Raw genomic sequence first — 16,623 nt, forward strand, 5'->3', positions numbered from 1 at the left:
ATGATTCCAAATGACATTATATGACCCCGAGAAGTATTCTCTAGAATTTCAAGACTTTTAGACACCAAGCCTTGCAGACTCCAAATTTCACAAAAAACTAGGATATTCGCCTTTAATTTTTGAATTTTTTGACTTTTTTCGCCTGGAAATAAAAATTTCTGAAATGTTTACTATGGTCCATAATACCCTCCCGAAGTTAGTTGGGTAGGTGGAACCATCCAATTTGCCTTTAAATGACCAATTTACCGATTTACAACTTGCACCGATTTCATTAATTCAAGCCTACCACGAACATTTATGAAAACATATAATGATCATATATGGTTCCAAACGCATTATATGACCCCGAGATGTATCCCCTTAAATCTTAAGACTTTTCGACAACGGGCCCCGAAACCTCCAAAATTTCTCAAAAAGCGTGGATTAACCTTTAATTTTGGAAATTTTTTACTTTTTTGCCCCGGAAATAAAAATTGAAGAAATATATACCATGGTCCCTATTACCCTCCGGGAGTCTCGTTGGGTGGGTGGAACCATCCATTTTGCCTTTAACGACAACTTTGTCGATTTCATTCACTCAAGCCTACCACGAACATTTATGACAACATATAATAATCATATATGGTTTCAAACCGCATTATATTACACCAAGAAATATTCTCTGGAATTTCAAGACTTTACGACACCGAGTCCCGAAACGTTCAAAATTTCGCAAAATGTGTGGACATTAGTCTTCGATTTTATGAATTTTTTGGCTTTTTTCACTCCGAAATAAAAATTGCCAAAGTGTTTACCATGGTTCCCAATTGGCTGGGTGGAATCATCCAATTTGCCTTTAAACGGCTAATTTACCGGTTTATAACTTGCACCGATTTCATAACTCTAGCCTACCACGAACATTTATGACAATATATAAGGTTCCAAACGGCATTATATGACCCCGAGATGTATCCTCTAAAATCTCAAAGATTTTCAATACCGGGCTTCAAAATCTCCAAAATTTCTCAAAAAGCGTGGTTATTAGCTTTAAATATTGGAAGTTTTTGACTATTTTTCGATTGTAATTAAACATTGCCTAAAAGTTTACCATGGTCCCTAATAAAATCCGGGAGTCCAATTACCATCCAAATTGCCTTTAAACGGCGAATTTACTGGTTTACAACTCGCACCGATTTCATTAACTCAAGCCTACCACGAATATTTATGACAACATATAATGATCATTTATGGTTTAAAATAACATAATATGACCTCGAGATGTATCCCCTAAAATCTCAATGCTTTTTGACACCGACACACAAAACCTAAAAAATTTCTCAAAACGCGTGGATATTAGCCTTTAATTTTGGAATTTTTTAACTGTTTTTCGCCCGAAAATAAAAATTGTCGAAATTTTTACCATAGTTCCTAATACCCTCTGGTATTCAAATTAGGTAAATGGAACCGCCAATTTGCCTCTAAATGACCAATTTACCGGTTTATATCTTGCACCGATTTCATTAACTCAATCCTACCACGAACATTTCTGACAACAACAAATAATGATCATAAATGGTTCCAAACAACATTATAAGACCCCAAGATATATCCCCAAAAATCTCTAGTCTTTTCGATACCGGGTATCGAAACCTCCAAAATTTCAAAAAAAAACGTTGATATTAGCCTTCAATTTTAACTCAAGCTTACCACAAACATTTATGAAAACATATAATGATCATATATGGTTCCAAACGACATTATATGGCCCCGAGATGTAATCTTAAAATTTCAAGGCTTTTCAACAACGGGCCTCGAAATCTCAAAAATTTCTCAACAAGCACGGATCTTAGACTTTAATTTTGGAATTTTTTGACTTTTTTTTTCGCTCGAAAATAAAAATTGCCGAAATGTTTACCATGGTTCCTAATATCCTTCGGGAGGCCAATTGGATGGGTGGAACCTTCCAAATTGCCTTTAAATGGCCAATTTACTAGTTTACAATTTGCACCGATTTCATTAACTCATGCCTACCACGAACATTTATGACAACATATAATGATCATATACGATTTCAAACGACATTATATGACCCCGAGATGTATCTCCTAGAATTTCAAGACTTTTCGACACCAGGCCCTGAATCTTCCAAAATATCTCAAAACGCGTGAATTTTGATATTTTTGACTTTTTTTTCGCCCGGAAAAAAAATTGTCGAAATATTTACCATGGATAAATGAGCATATGATTACATAGAATAAAAAAACATGACTCTTTCTTCATCAAACTTGCACCATGATGAGCTTCAACTTGTAAAGCAACCAAGAAGGACCTAAAGCATCACATACCTGCTACATCCATGTAAAAAAAATGTCACTATGTGAACTCACACACAGCTTGTACTACCTAAGTATTATAGGAATTATATAACATTTAATATACCTCGTTGGTCTACATTTGACATGTTGCTAAAATCGGTCTGAGGATTGAGCTCAAGACTAGAATTTGGTACATTCATAGCCTATAAAAGTCATTGAAGATGTATTAGTATAAGGTATTACTTCCAAATGCAAATTATATTACTTACAACATACACCTGAGTTTGAAATGAGACCTCTTTCCATATGTTATCATAAGATGAAGCTTCACTTCCATAACATTCACCCTGTTACAAACAATTCAGTGAGACAGTGACAGAGTACAACAAATATAAAGTTAAATTGTTTAATGATGTTTTACCAACAACACTTGTGTATAATTGCTCCAGGGGACTTCAAGATTATCATAATTAATCTCAAGTGGCATAGTATAAATTTCTCCTTGCTGTAAAATTACAAATAAGAAATAAAAAGACAAACAAAAGAAAATTAAAAAAAGTTCAATTTAATGTAAACTATTTTATGAAGTTATGATTACGGCTTACCTGTGGTGGTATATTTTCTGAATTTGGATGATTTGGCACTTTCTTCTTGTTATGTTTTGTCTGCTTTGACCGAGAGACTTGAGTACTTGCATCATGAAATTTTCCAGTCCAATTTTGTCTTCGCTTTCCTCCTTTTTTCCCCTCTTTTGGTTTCAAAGTAATATTGTTAGAAACACATGCTTGTAGTTGTTCACTTGAATTCACATCAGAAGAAGCTCTACCCTTTTCGATAGCAAGGCTCATAAATAACTTATCAACCTCAGAAATCAAATTATTTAACCCATTCTCTAAAAGTGATGATGATTCTTCAAAATTAGAGGCTCTCGAAGCAACTTTCACTAATTTTTGACACAATGATTTATATCTACGAGTAGCATCCAACCGAGGGTCCTCAAGAATAGCCCTTCCAGAAATATCTTCCACAAATTCACTCCTAGATTCTTTAGTCCAACGTTTTAAAATATATTTCTCAGGAACTAATTTAATGTTCATAGTATCAAGAACCTTTAATGCATGAGAACATAATAACCCCAATCTTTCAAACATTTTGCAACTACATGAAACAGTTTTGGTCGAAGGATCATCCAATAGTTGATACTCTTTTCCAAAACAATTGTCATTCTCAGGGTCGGAAATTACAACTCTATATTCATTGGTAAGTTGACCTTCAACACATGGCTTAATATAAGCCGCTGTTGACCACTCATATTCATCTTGAAATGCTTCAAAAATATTAGGAGTATATATTTGGCTAACTTGCCTAAGTAAAGGCGTTCTCTTCATCTTAATTCTTGGTAGTTTTTCTCTTGAATCAAACTCATTGTTCAACTCGTTTTGACACTTTAATCCAAGAACTCTCTCAAATTGTTTAAAAAACCGTATTATATCCATGTTGCATTTTAGATAGTCTTTTAAGTCTTTATTAAAGCTTTCACTTAACTGAGTACTTCGCATCCCTAGAGAAAACACATTTGTCATGTAACATTCTGCCCATTTTCTTTTCAAAGCATATATACTATCTAACCAAGTACCTTTGGTGACTTTGCCACGCAATGCTTCGAATGCCTTTTCGAACTCCGCTTCTTCTTTGTAATCATACATACAGGCTTTGAATGCACGAAGAACATCTAATCCATCACGTAATATGTGCTTGGTTGCATTTTCTGTAATATGCCAAGTACATAATCCATGCCACACATCAGGTATCACCTCTAAAATGGCCTTTCCCATAGCAATATCTTGGTCAGTGAAAATAGTCTTTGGCTTCTTGTTGCCATGTGTTGCTAGAAATGTTTCGAACAACCATTTAAAAGATTCAACCGTTTCGTCGTATAAAAGAGCTGCACCAAAAACTGTTGTCTCCCTGAAATGGTTAAAACCAACAAATACACCAAGTGGTCTATGCTCTTTATTTGTACCAAAGGTAGTATCAAAGGCAACTACATCTCCAAATAAAGCATAATCAATAAGCATTTTTGCATCAACCCAAAATATGTTTGTTATTTGCTCTTCACAATCCAATTGAATTGAATATTGGAATGAAGGGTTCTCCACCGTTTGTAAGTGAAAGTATTTTAATAAACTTCCTGCTTCCCCATACATCATATCTCTTTGGCGCTTACTTCGTAGATAATTTTTATGGTCTCGATGAGTGTAACCAAGATTGGAAGATCCACCCACATGAGCACCAATGAACTCATGATCTGCTCTAGGACGAATTCCAAAATCATCCGCAAGTTCAATTTCAATCGCTTGTATTTCAGAAATTTTTCTCTGTGACGACAACAAGTGGCTAGTTTCCGGTGGATGAAGTACATGATTGTGTTCGGATACAAAATCATGAACTTGATATTTCCCTGTAAATCTAATTAATATAATACCAATGCGGACCTTGCATCCGGTTCTTCTTTCAGCTCGAGAATTGGTTGTCAAGTGGTCTCGCTTGTCAGGTTGACGAAAACCCTCTTTTGAACAAACAAATCTCCTAGAAGTTATCTGTCCATCCTTGCTCCTGTTCTCATAATGCTTACGAACGTTAAATCCCATCTTCCCTCCATATTGTAACCAAAAATTCCAAGCATCCTCCACCGAATCAAATTCCATGCCTACCCGAGGAACCCAATTTTCTACTTCGTCGTTACTATCGGCCATTCTAAGACAAATAAATTTTATTGTAGCTATTAGTATGAATCATTAAAGATCATCAATCAAATTATAAATAATTTAAAGTGTAAAAATAAAAAAGATATCAAAAAACTGATGTTTTCAATTGAAATATAAATTAAAATAGGGCATATATTGGAGCAATTTCATCTTACTTGCATATACGAAATCACAAATTGTAGACTTCTTGATCAAATGTTGCGCCTTGAATTATTGTTAATGGTAGATGATTGTTGCACTAATTTTTTTAATGGGTATACTTATAGATTTAAAATATGAGGAAGCAAATAAAAAAAATTGCTTAACAATGGCGTGAAGATTACGATCATAGCAGTAAATATTTTGGTGGGAAAATAAGATGAATATTTGGTGGGAAAAGAAGCAGCTAAGAAATTTAGGCGCCTACTTTGGTAACTGCTAATTGCCTTTCTTTTTTTTTCTTTTTTTTTTTTAATATTTTAATAAAGTTAGTGGAGGGTTGAAGTCTATCAACCGTTGATATATATGGAGGGCTGTGATAAGCCCAACTCTATATGGTAGAGTTTCCTCCAACTCTAGAGGATCCGGACGCATAATCTACATCCAAGTTTAAATTTTTTACTCTGTAGGACTAATGAAATGTTCCAATGTACTACCTCCGTTACAGATTATGTGCAACGATTTGATTTAAAGCAGAGAGGAAAAATGTCTAATCGTTGCACATAACCTGTAACGGAGGTAGTACAATAAAATATGAATGGGTCAAATCGTGTGTGACTTAATTTCTAGTTTTCCATGTTTTCCATGGTTGAAATTTCCATATTTCCATAGTTGAAATTTAAAAATGGGTCAAATTGTGTGTGACTTAATTACTAGTTTACCACTACGCTTGACAAAGAACCACGGGCTATATGATCAAATTTAGAATTAATTTCTAGGATATTAAGTTGGTAAAATGACCTTTAAAGTTGAGTATAAATACATCGAAGTATATGATAATAAGGGTTTATTCTCATTGACTGAACTCAGCTGAACTGAACTGAATTGAGTTGAACTGAACTGAAATGAATATTTTATAAGAGAAAGAAATTAGGAGCTGAACTGAACTGAACTGAGCAGAACTGAATTTTAACATAAGTGAACAGGCCCGCCTACAGAACAAATTTAAAAGATACCTATCTGTTTTAATTGAAACACTCTCACTATCTCACTCCATTCCTATTTATTTGCCCTTTGTATTAGCTAATAAAGTCAAAAATTAAAAATTGATCATTAATTCTTGCTACCAACTCCATATTATAATTATGTGACTATGTGAGAACTTGTTGAATTTCTCTTGTTGTATTATATTGAGTAAAATTTAATAATTTTTACGTGTTTTAGAGATCATAATTAGTGAGAAGGAAAAAATTGATTGGGACGAAAGGTAAGAATATTCCATCATTCCTAAAAGATTGTCCGTAATCCTACAATAAGTCAAATACAATCAATGACTCAAGTTGACTAAAATTTGCTTTAAAAGCAAATAAAAAATACTACCTCCAATTTTTTTTAGTTGTAACTTTGAAATATTTTATATATTTCTCAAATAATAATTTAAAGTTACAACTTAAAAAAATCAGAGGTAATATAACAAGATATACCTAATAAAAAAAAAAAGAGAAAATTTGTAAATAATAATCCCAACTAATTTATACTCCGTAGTGCTGAGACCAAATTAGAGATGATGAGAAAATTTGTAGTGTACACCAGCTAGACTAGGGGCACAAGCAGTTTGAGTAACTAAGCATTTTTTTTGAGTTAGATGTATGGATTGTTGAGTTGTGACTAGTGAGAGTAATGTTTACTCCTATATCCCAAAACCAAAATTTTCACCTAATTAAAGCAAGTTATAGTGATGAGGTGAAAATTTCTACACGTTTTGTACTACGGATAGACTTTGGGGCACAAGCAATTTGAGTAATTCAATTAAAAGAGACATTTTGAAAAAACAGACTTGACTACTTGAAGTGTTGAAGTCGAGTCTAAGCCCCTGGCTTGTTTATTACTCCGTATTTTATTCACTTCATGTTGCAAGTCACTAAAGTCTCATAAATAACTCAAACTCTACTCCTTATTAACGTACATTACTATTTTTCTTCATTTTCTTTAACTAACTTTAATTGTTTTAAAGAGTTGAGTTTCAAAAAACAAAAAAAAAAGTTTACTTTTTTAAAAATTTGGTTAATACGAAGTAGGAGTTACCGAGTTGTGAGAAAGAAAAGTGTTGAGTTAGAAGGTACGAGTTGTGAGGGTAAAATTTTTATTCCCAAACCATAACTAGAACTTTGTATTGGGCTAACTCAAAAAAAGGAACTAAAAAAAAGCGAGACACATAGCATAGGTGTAAAAAAAAAATTACAATCGTGTGGGGTATTGTTTGTTTTGTTTTTAGTAATTGTTTTATAAATATCAAAATTTATAAAGTACCTCTAATTAATTAATGATACGAGTATTATTGATAATAAAGTGTTTTATTAAAAACACACCCCTAGTCTAAGGGCCTGTTAACTTCAGCTTAATTTCAGTTCAATTTAGGGCTTGTTCATATTTACTGAATTGAGCTGAACTGAACTAAAGTGAACTGATTGGAGCTGAACTGAACTGATTGGAGCTGAACTAAACTGAGCTGAACTGAACTGAAGTGATTGGAGCTGAACTGAATCTGAACTGATTAGAGCTGAACTGAACTGAACTGAAAATAAGTAAATATGAACAGGCCCTTAGTTCAGTTTCTAATTTTATTCTCTTATAAAATATTGAGTTCAGTTCAGCTGTAATTAATTCAATTTAGTTCAGTAAATGTGAACGGACCCTAATCCAAAACATTAAATACAACTAAAAAAATGTATGAGAATTTTTTTTTTTTTTTTTTGAAAGAAACTAAAAAAAAGACTGTGTATTTGCTACATCAGTATCCAATAACATTTGATTTTATGATTTTCTATTTTTATTTTTTTTGTTAAGTTTATCTTTCCTTGTTCAAATTAGTTGCAATGGTTTGATCGATGGATAATTTTGTAACCCATTCAACTTTTTTAAAGTTTCTTTTTTAGCTCTCTTCAAATAAAAAAAAAAACGTCTGTATTTGTTTTTTTTTTTTTTTTTGAAACTAGGTGCAAACTTGCCTCAAACAGTCAAACGCCACATTTTAACCCCCACCAAACAGCATTTATGATGTTAATGATGTGCGCCAAGGTCGGTGCTATTTAAAGTTGCATTCAACTTCATTTTTTCAAACTTCAACCATAAACCAGAGAGAGAGAGAGAGAGAGTAAAAGAGGTTAGAAAATGGAGAAGTTGTTAAGAATACTAGAGGAAATGTTGAAGAAACGCAAGAATAGCAATGTCAAAAAACATCTTCCAGATGAAATCATAGCTCAGCAAATCCTTCCACGCCTTCCCATCAAATCTTTAATCCGATGTAAGCTAGTTTCAAAGCAATGGGGTCGTAACGTCAATTTCATCCTTGATCATATCATATCTCTTGAGTCCGTCTTTATTCAATCTCATCATGATTTTTATCTTTACTTTAGTATTAATCTTAATATTGATGATACTGAAAACAATATGGTTCGATTAAATCCTAATTTAGAAGGGGAGGGTATGCTTTATAATATGAATATAGTGGGGGAAATTGAATTGGTTGGATCTTCAAATGGGTTGGTCTGTTTAGGTGAAAATAATGCAAGATATTTCTATTTATATAACCCTATTACTAACCAATCTCACAAATTCTACCCTGGTGACTTTAATTTCTGGAATTCTTGTACAAGTGGCCCCACTACTTTCTGGGGTTTTGGGTATGTATCATCTATTGATGACTTTAAAGTAGTCAGGATAATTTTATCATATCAGAATAGACGATTTTGCATTGCTCATGTTTATTCACTAAAGTCCAACATTTGGTCCAAAGTTGAATGTTGTATTCAGATAGATGATACGATTACAGGTCGAGCATATTTAGTTAATGAGACTTTGTATTGGGGTTTGATTTGAGGCCGAAGCCTCGCCTTCGATTTGGTCCGAGACACATTCGAATTCTTCCCTTATTTGGCAATCGTTTGGCATCGGAGCAATGTGTTGTGTGTCATGGGAGGGTGCTTATCGAAATGTAGTTCATATTCTGAAAATGAATTGAAATTTGAGATTTTGAAACATCCTGGAAGGGTGGATTCTGTTGCATTTTCATGTGATTTGGATGTCAAGGATTGCAGAGAATTCGTCGGGTTCACTAAGACTGGCAAAGTGTTTTACACTCGGAATTACCCAGGGGTGTTAGGCTTGCTTGATCAACGCTCTAAGAAAACACTTGCAACCTTCGATGCTCGGGAGATTCATATTGATATTCATACTCCTACCCAAAGATCACCTCATCCTGCTGCTGAATTACCCAATGAACCACCAGAGGTACATTCTATGTTTTATTTGTTTGAGTAATTTTCGTATTTTCAAGTGGTGAGACATTGAATAATTGCACATCCTTATGAATGTCTATTGATCATCTTTGTTTTAATATAGGGGACTTGGCCGGTATATCATCTACCGGATCCGTGGCCTAGGGTTTATCGCATTGGCTAGAAGATGTCCAACCGGAGAATCCTCCTGGTCCGAACAACATATATAGTCGATCTAAGTCATCTAGATAAAACCAACAAGAGTTGCCTCAAGTGGTAAGCAACTTGATGTCGCTTAAGGGAGGTCTCGGGTTCGAGCCTCACCGTATGCAGAAACTCTTGTTGGGAGACTCACCCACCGTAAGTCAGGTGTGCTACCCGAGTCGGATCCGGATGTAGTCGGAGCTAAGCTCCGAGTGAACCGGGTGGGCAACCTTAGAAAAAAAAAATAAGTCATCTAGATAAAGTTGAACTATCTCTAGTTTAATCAAACATGAAGTTCTATATCGATCTAGGCAAGTGAAGGAAGCTCAAGCAGCGTAATGATGGTAGCATGAACTAATTTTGATGGAAGAAAGTTTGGTGCTAACATGAAAAACTCAGATTTATTAGTCTATATGTAACTTTTTGTTTATGCCATGATCCATCAACTGCTAAATGCTAATGCTACAACTTGTAACTTTCGTAATCTGTAACTTTTGCAATGCGGTTAGCCTCCATAACTTTATGCTACCTCTTAGATTAGTTAGACATGCTAGTAAAGCTTAGAATCTTATGATTACTATTGAGTTCATCAGGTTCAAATTTCCATAATTGTTTGTCCGGTGTAATGTGTAATTGTGTTTATTTGTATACTAGTTAAAGTCCCGTGCATTTGCACGGATTTTAATAAATTACATAGTGAATTACAACATTAATATAACAATCATCAATCAATAACATAATACTAATGGCGAATCCAACATGACACTTGTCATGTTTTTATTAAAAATATTCCTGCCATTTTTACTTTCCCTTTTTTTTTCCTTATAGATCTTTATGATTATTATATCCTATAATATTTAACTTTCAACTTGACAACTATATACAAAGTATATTCCATATGCATTTTATGAAATATTTTAACATATCTTTTTTAAATTTTTTAATAGTTATGTTTTATAATAAACAAATATATACTATGTATAAGGTAATATACGAAATTTATTAACTATTACTAAAATAGAAGATGTTGACGTCACCACTGCCCACGTGTTTTTCTTTTAATAAAAAATTTCATGCCTAAATGCAATGATGATGTCAATTTTTTTTTTAATTTTTTTAATTTTTTTTGTAGAGCTATCATATTTAACATATATGAAATTTAAATATTAGAAATTTCCACCTTACAACTAAAACCTATCAATGTATCGTGGGAAATTAAAACAATTTCAAATAGCACACTAATAAATGACCTCCTATATTAAACTATGACTTAAACGGCGTTGAACAGATGCAATATCAAAATTTTGATGAAAATAAAAGATTTTAAATTACAAAATGTACGTAATTCTTTATATTCATTTAGTATGTATATTGTATGATAGCGATTTATTTTTAAAATATGCAAATTAAAAATAGGTTTTATATAAACCGTGCATCGCACGGGTTATAACCTAGTTATACTAAAATAATAGAAAAATAATTACTGTAAAATATATATATATAAAAATATTTCGTTTGAGTGCGTATGGAAAAATATTATCGCCAAAATGGAAAGTAAATATTATTATAAGCTATAAATATTTTTCACGAAAAAAGGAAAGATAAAAGTGGAGGGAAAAATTTTAACCAATGAATGACATATATCATCATTGGTTTCGCTTTTAGTATTAAGTTATTGATTGATGATTTTAGCATTCTAAAGTATCATCTTGTTATTTATAATGGCATCACCATATTTTTAAACATGTTGTCCAACTGATTACTTGATTAGGTAGTTAGGGTGAAGTAATGAATCTCAATTTCAACATTTAAAAAAAAAAAAAAAAAAAGTGACTCAATTATAGAACTAAGCGCAATTTTGCGCATTATTGTCAAAATTAAAATAAATTGTCATTAAGTTTGTTTAAAAACTAATTTCCAAAATACCAACCAACTAGTATCAGTTTGTGTATATATATTTATTTTTCACAACCGTGACTAACACCGTTAAAAATTATTGAATTAAAATAAATAATTAATTAAAAGACTATGATGCCCCTTTTAAACATCTAATGTCTCTGTTAATGGACCATCTCAACCAAAAGCTTAAACTGATGGTTGAGACCCAAGAATATGTTTTATAATCTATAATATGGTATCGGAGTCAGCGTGACACAAAGGTCACGGGTTCGAATCTCATCCACCCTCCCACCGCAAATTTTAAGATGCACCATGGTGCACCTGGAAATAGGTGCACCACGCCTATACTTTTGAACATTTAGTAAAAAAACTGAATAATTGCAAATTTTGAACATGTCGTAAAAATATCTGAACATCACAAATTTTGAACATTTAGTTAAAAAATCCGAACAATCGCAATGCATCACACCTATACTTTTGAACATTTAGTAAAAAAAATCTGAACAATCACGAATTTTGAACATTTAGTAAAAAAAATATGAACATCGCAAATTTTTAACATTTAGTAAAAAAAATCTGAACAATCGCAATGCACCACACATATACTTTTGAACATTTAGTAAAAAAATATGAACAATAACAAATTTTGAACCTTTAGTAAAAAAATATGAACAATCACAAATTTTGAATTATTGCAAGTCAAACAAATTTTGAAAGAAGTTTGTCTGACTCGTAATAATTCAATAGTTTTGTAATATAAACTGAACATTTACTGTATACAAAATGAACATTTCTTTATAAAATATGAACATAAAAATTGCATGTTTATGTTCATTTTTTGTGACGTGTTCATATTTTTTTACTAGATGTTCATATTTTTGTAAAATGTTCAAAAAAAATTTCACTAAATGTTCAAAAGTATAGGAGTGGTGCACCTATTTCTAGGTGCACCATGGTGCACATAATACTAATTGCCCTCCCACTTTCAAGTGGAATATTAAGTGCAAGGTATGAGGAAGGCCCATGCAACATCCACACTTCTAGCCCAACGGACTCTCATGTGAGGAGACGTGATAGAGTATAAAAATATTCCTGGGCCTCAACCATCAGTTTTAGCTTTTGGTTAAGGGAGTATATAATATTGATTTAAGGCTGCACCAATTTACTCCTCAACTCTTTTTTGGTTTAACTCCAATAAATCCACTCTAATTTCATAATAATGATTTAAGGTCACACTTGGCCAATTAATCTCTCATTTCCTTCAAAGATAAATTAATACTCCATAGCAAATAAAGTTGTACTCTGTCATTTAATTCACCTAACTACAACAATTTATAGCTGTAAAAATATATATAAAAAAATAATAAAATAAAATAAAATAAACTACAGTAATTTATAGTGATGAGACGTACATCAATTTATTGTTAGACTTGGGGCACAAGCATTTTGACTAAAGTGAAGAAAAGAAGACCACAAAGGTCAACAAATAAAAAAGAAATCGATCCTAAATTTGCACTAAGGGCCTGTTCTCATTGACTGAACTCAGGTGAACTGAAATGAGCTGAATTGAACTGAGCTGAAATGAACTGAAATGAATATTTATAAGAGAAGGGAAATTAGGAGCTGAACTGAATTGAGCTAAACTGAACTGAATTTCAACGTAAGAGAACAGACCCTAAGTGACTTTAACTACAGTACAATAAAAAGGTGACAAACCATAAAAACCGGAGAGAATATGCGTATGAGAGTATCCATCTTTACAAACGACCTGACTTTATTACTTACAACGGAAGAAAACAGTGACAATGGGGACTTGGCCAGTATATCAACCACAAGAACCCCCTAGCCTTATATGTAACATTTTGGTATGACATGATTCATTAGGGAAGTGCTAGTGTTACGAGTAGTAACTTTCCAAATCTGTAACTTTTGCTATGCCGTTGACCTCCAGAACTCTTTGTTATGTTAGTATGCTATGAATGTGATAATCAATGAAAGGGTGTAAATTTATGCTGATCTATGTGAATTACTAACAGTTCATAATCAGGCAAGCTTCCATGCTACTATAGTAATATGCTATGTCTGTGTAATGTATTACGGTCCAAATCTAGTATGTGTTACGCATTTTGTGACTATTCCTTCTCTTCACTTTCATCTCTATAGTTAATTATGTTTACAAACAACCTTCTGTAGGTTTTTTTTTTTTGGATAAATTCTTTAGGTAGTATTTAATGGTGAAGTTATGAATCTTATTTTTGGAACTTTTTTTCTTAAGAAAAAATTACTTAATTAATTGGGTGTATTTATTTATATATTTTTTACTTTAAAGCAAATTTAAGTCAACTTGGGTCATTGGTCAGGTTTGACCAACCCTCGTAGGATTTTGGACAATCTTTTAGGACAGCTGAAATACAAAGTACTCCTTCCTCCAATCCTAATTTATTTACTCCCTTTGACTTATTTTTTAGTGTTTAGAGAGTCATATGGACGGGGGTTAGAATCGATCTCAGGATTTTCTAAAATAGAGAGGGAAACTTTAACCACTTGAGCTATCCCCCACTCTTACTCCTTTTGACTCATCATGGTGTCTAAAGCGCATTTAAAAGAGATATCTCTATTACATGCACGTAAGGATTTTAAAAGTCAATTTTTAAACAAGGTATCACGTAATTATATTAATGAGTTAATGCGATCAATTTTATCTATTTTAAAATTTTATCTATAGGGCAGCGTTTCAATTAAAAAAGAGGTGCTTTTAAAAATTCTACTTTACGGACTACTTCATTAATTGATTCAATTCATTTCCTCAACTACATTTGTCTAATAAAAGGGGACAAATCAAAAACCTCGAAAGAGAGTAACCAACTAACCATCTTCCCAAACAAGCTTAATTGAGAGTAAAAGCTTAGAAATGGAAGACATTAATGGCGATGGCAAGCGTGCTAGAGAAGATGCTGAAGAAAGGTATTTTCCTGATGAACTCATTACTCAAGAAATCCTTCCATGGCTTCCCATCAAATCCTTAACTCGATGCAAGTTAGTTTCAAAGGAATGGAATTCTACCATTTCAGAACCAAATTATATCCTTGATCACTTCAATAAATCTGTTTTTAGTGACCCTTTTACCCCTGTTGAATATCTCTTTATTCAATCTGGTGATTTTTTTTTCCTTTTCCATTGTAATATTGATGAAAATACTGATGATGATGAAAATGTTGATGATGGTGAAAATGTTGATAATGATGAAAATGTTGATGATGGTGAAAATGATGAAGTTGGTGAAGAAAATTTGGTTGAATTAAATGTTAATTTTGATTATGAAGATCTAGAATTTGAGGGTGATGAAATTGAATTAGTTGGATCTTCAAATGGGTTGATTTGTTTAAGTGGAAAAATTGGAAGATACTTCTATTTATATAACCCTAAAACTAACCAATCCCACAAATTCTACCCTGGTGATTTTGATTATTGGAAATCTTATGGGCCAAAACCCCTAACTGTTTGGGGTTTTGGGTATGTATCATCAGTTGACGATTATAAAGTAGTCAGGATAATCCCACATTTTAATGGAGAAGTTAATATGGTTCATATTTATTCACTTAGGTCCAACATTTGGTCCAAACTTGAATGGGTTTTTGAGGAACGTGTTTTAATTACTGGTCAACCTAAATTAGCTAACGAGACTTTGTATTGGATTGTTGGTAGAGGTCAAATTCTTGCCTTTGATTTGGCTCGGGAGACATTCGAGTTCTTCCCTCATTTGGGAATAATTGATCGATCTAGCAGTGCGTTATGTGTGATGGGAGGGTGCTTATCCAAGTTCAGTTCAATGTCTTTAGGTGGTGTGCTTATTGAGATCATGAAACATCCTGGAAAGCTGGTTCCTGTTCGTTTTCCATATAGTTTGAACCTTAGGGATATTAAGCAGCTGATCGGGTTTACAAAGACTGGCGAAGTCTTTTTTACTCATTCTAATCCTGGGATGCTAGGCTGGCTTGATCTATGGTCGATGGAAACACATGTAACGCTTGATGATCGTTTGTTTCTTGTTGAGAGTTATGTTCCTACCGAAAGGTCACCTCATCCTGCAGCCGAGCTGCCTAATGAACCTGCTGAGGTACCTTTTCTATACTGTATTATTGTTTGATTTAGTTCTTTCATCTTAAGTGTATTAATTTGATTAAATTGATATTCCTGTGTCATCTTCATGATAATCATGCTATTTTACCTTGTATTTAATTAATATAATGGTTTATGATACAAATGTGTGTTCAGACTAGTCCAACACAAATGTAGTGTGAAGATAGATGCTCTGGATTTTTATATAATAGCATTGAATGTATTCCTTTGATCAAACTAACAAAAAAAAATATTTGGCAGACTTAATATTTTTGTTAAATTACTTTAAATGCATACATGTTTTCTTCTTGCAAAGGGCTGTATAAAGTGGTGGAACAAAAACAAAATCTACAGAACTACTATGTATTTAGATTGTGCATAATTGCAGACCCTTTTGAATCTGTCTATTGATCATATTTGTTTAAAAAATAGGGGACTTGGCCAATATATCCACAGTTACCACATATCATGATACTAGAAGCAGACATATAATAAGACATGAAGTTCTCCATCGATATAGGAGCGTGAAGGAAGCTTAAGCAGCATGATGATGGTGGCATGAACACATTTTGATGGAAGAAAGTATGGTGCTAAGATGCAAAACTCTGATTTATGCTACCTCTGTTTTTGCTAGTTTATTACTCATAGTCTATATGTAACATTTTGTTATGCCATGATCCATAAATTGGTAAAGGATAATGCTACAACTTGTAACTTTTGAAATCTGTGACTTATGCTTATGCCGTTGGCCTCCACTCTTTGTTATATTAGTAAGCTATGAATGTGATGATCACTCAAGAAATGTAAATTTTATTCTGATGTGAATTACTAGCAGTTCATAATCAAGCAAGCTTCCATGCTACTATAGTAATATGCTATGTCTGTGTAATGTGTTACGCATTTTGTGACTATTCCTTCTCTTCA

General features: G+C 32.8%; 4 protein-coding genes across 4 annotated transcripts; 3 read left to right on the plus strand and 1 right to left on the minus strand.

Moving 5' to 3' along the window:
• Nucleotides 1-2,869: 2,869 nt before the first annotated feature.
• On the minus strand, nucleotides 2,870-4,372 carry LOC110696184 (protein FAR-RED ELONGATED HYPOCOTYL 3-like). The gene has a single exon (XM_021873471.1). It carries the CDS (start codon nucleotides 4,370-4,372, stop codon nucleotides 2,870-2,872), a length of 1,503 nt encoding a protein of 500 aa, XP_021729163.1.
• A 3,901-nt stretch (nucleotides 4,373-8,273) lies between these two features.
• On the plus strand, nucleotides 8,274-10,384 carry LOC110696206. The gene is made up of 2 exons (XM_021873491.1): nucleotides 8,274-9,490; nucleotides 9,602-10,384. Exons 1-2 carry the CDS (start codon nucleotides 9,173-9,175, stop codon nucleotides 9,659-9,661), a joined length of 378 nt encoding a protein of 125 aa, XP_021729183.1. The 5' UTR covers nucleotides 8,274-9,172; the 3' UTR covers nucleotides 9,662-10,384.
• Nucleotides 8,372-9,079, plus strand: LOC110696185 (F-box protein CPR30-like). The gene has a single exon (XM_021873472.1). It carries the CDS (start codon nucleotides 8,372-8,374, stop codon nucleotides 9,077-9,079), a length of 708 nt encoding a protein of 235 aa, XP_021729164.1.
• A 3,981-nt stretch (nucleotides 10,385-14,365) lies between the features above and the next one.
• LOC110696109 (F-box protein CPR30-like) lies at nucleotides 14,366-16,556 on the plus strand. Its single transcript, XM_021873390.1, has 2 exons — nucleotides 14,366-15,697; nucleotides 16,132-16,556. The coding sequence occupies exons 1-2, from the start codon at nucleotides 14,492-14,494 to the stop codon at nucleotides 16,189-16,191; spliced, it is 1,266 nt and encodes a 421-aa protein (XP_021729082.1). The 5' UTR covers nucleotides 14,366-14,491; the 3' UTR covers nucleotides 16,192-16,556.
• Nucleotides 16,557-16,623: the final 67 nt, after the last annotated feature.

This window comes from Chenopodium quinoa, unplaced genomic scaffold (genome assembly GCF_001683475.1).
Source record: "Chenopodium quinoa cultivar QQ74 unplaced genomic scaffold, ASM168347v1, whole genome shotgun sequence".
Lineage (NCBI taxonomy): Eukaryota > Viridiplantae > Streptophyta > Magnoliopsida > Caryophyllales > Amaranthaceae > Chenopodium > Chenopodium quinoa.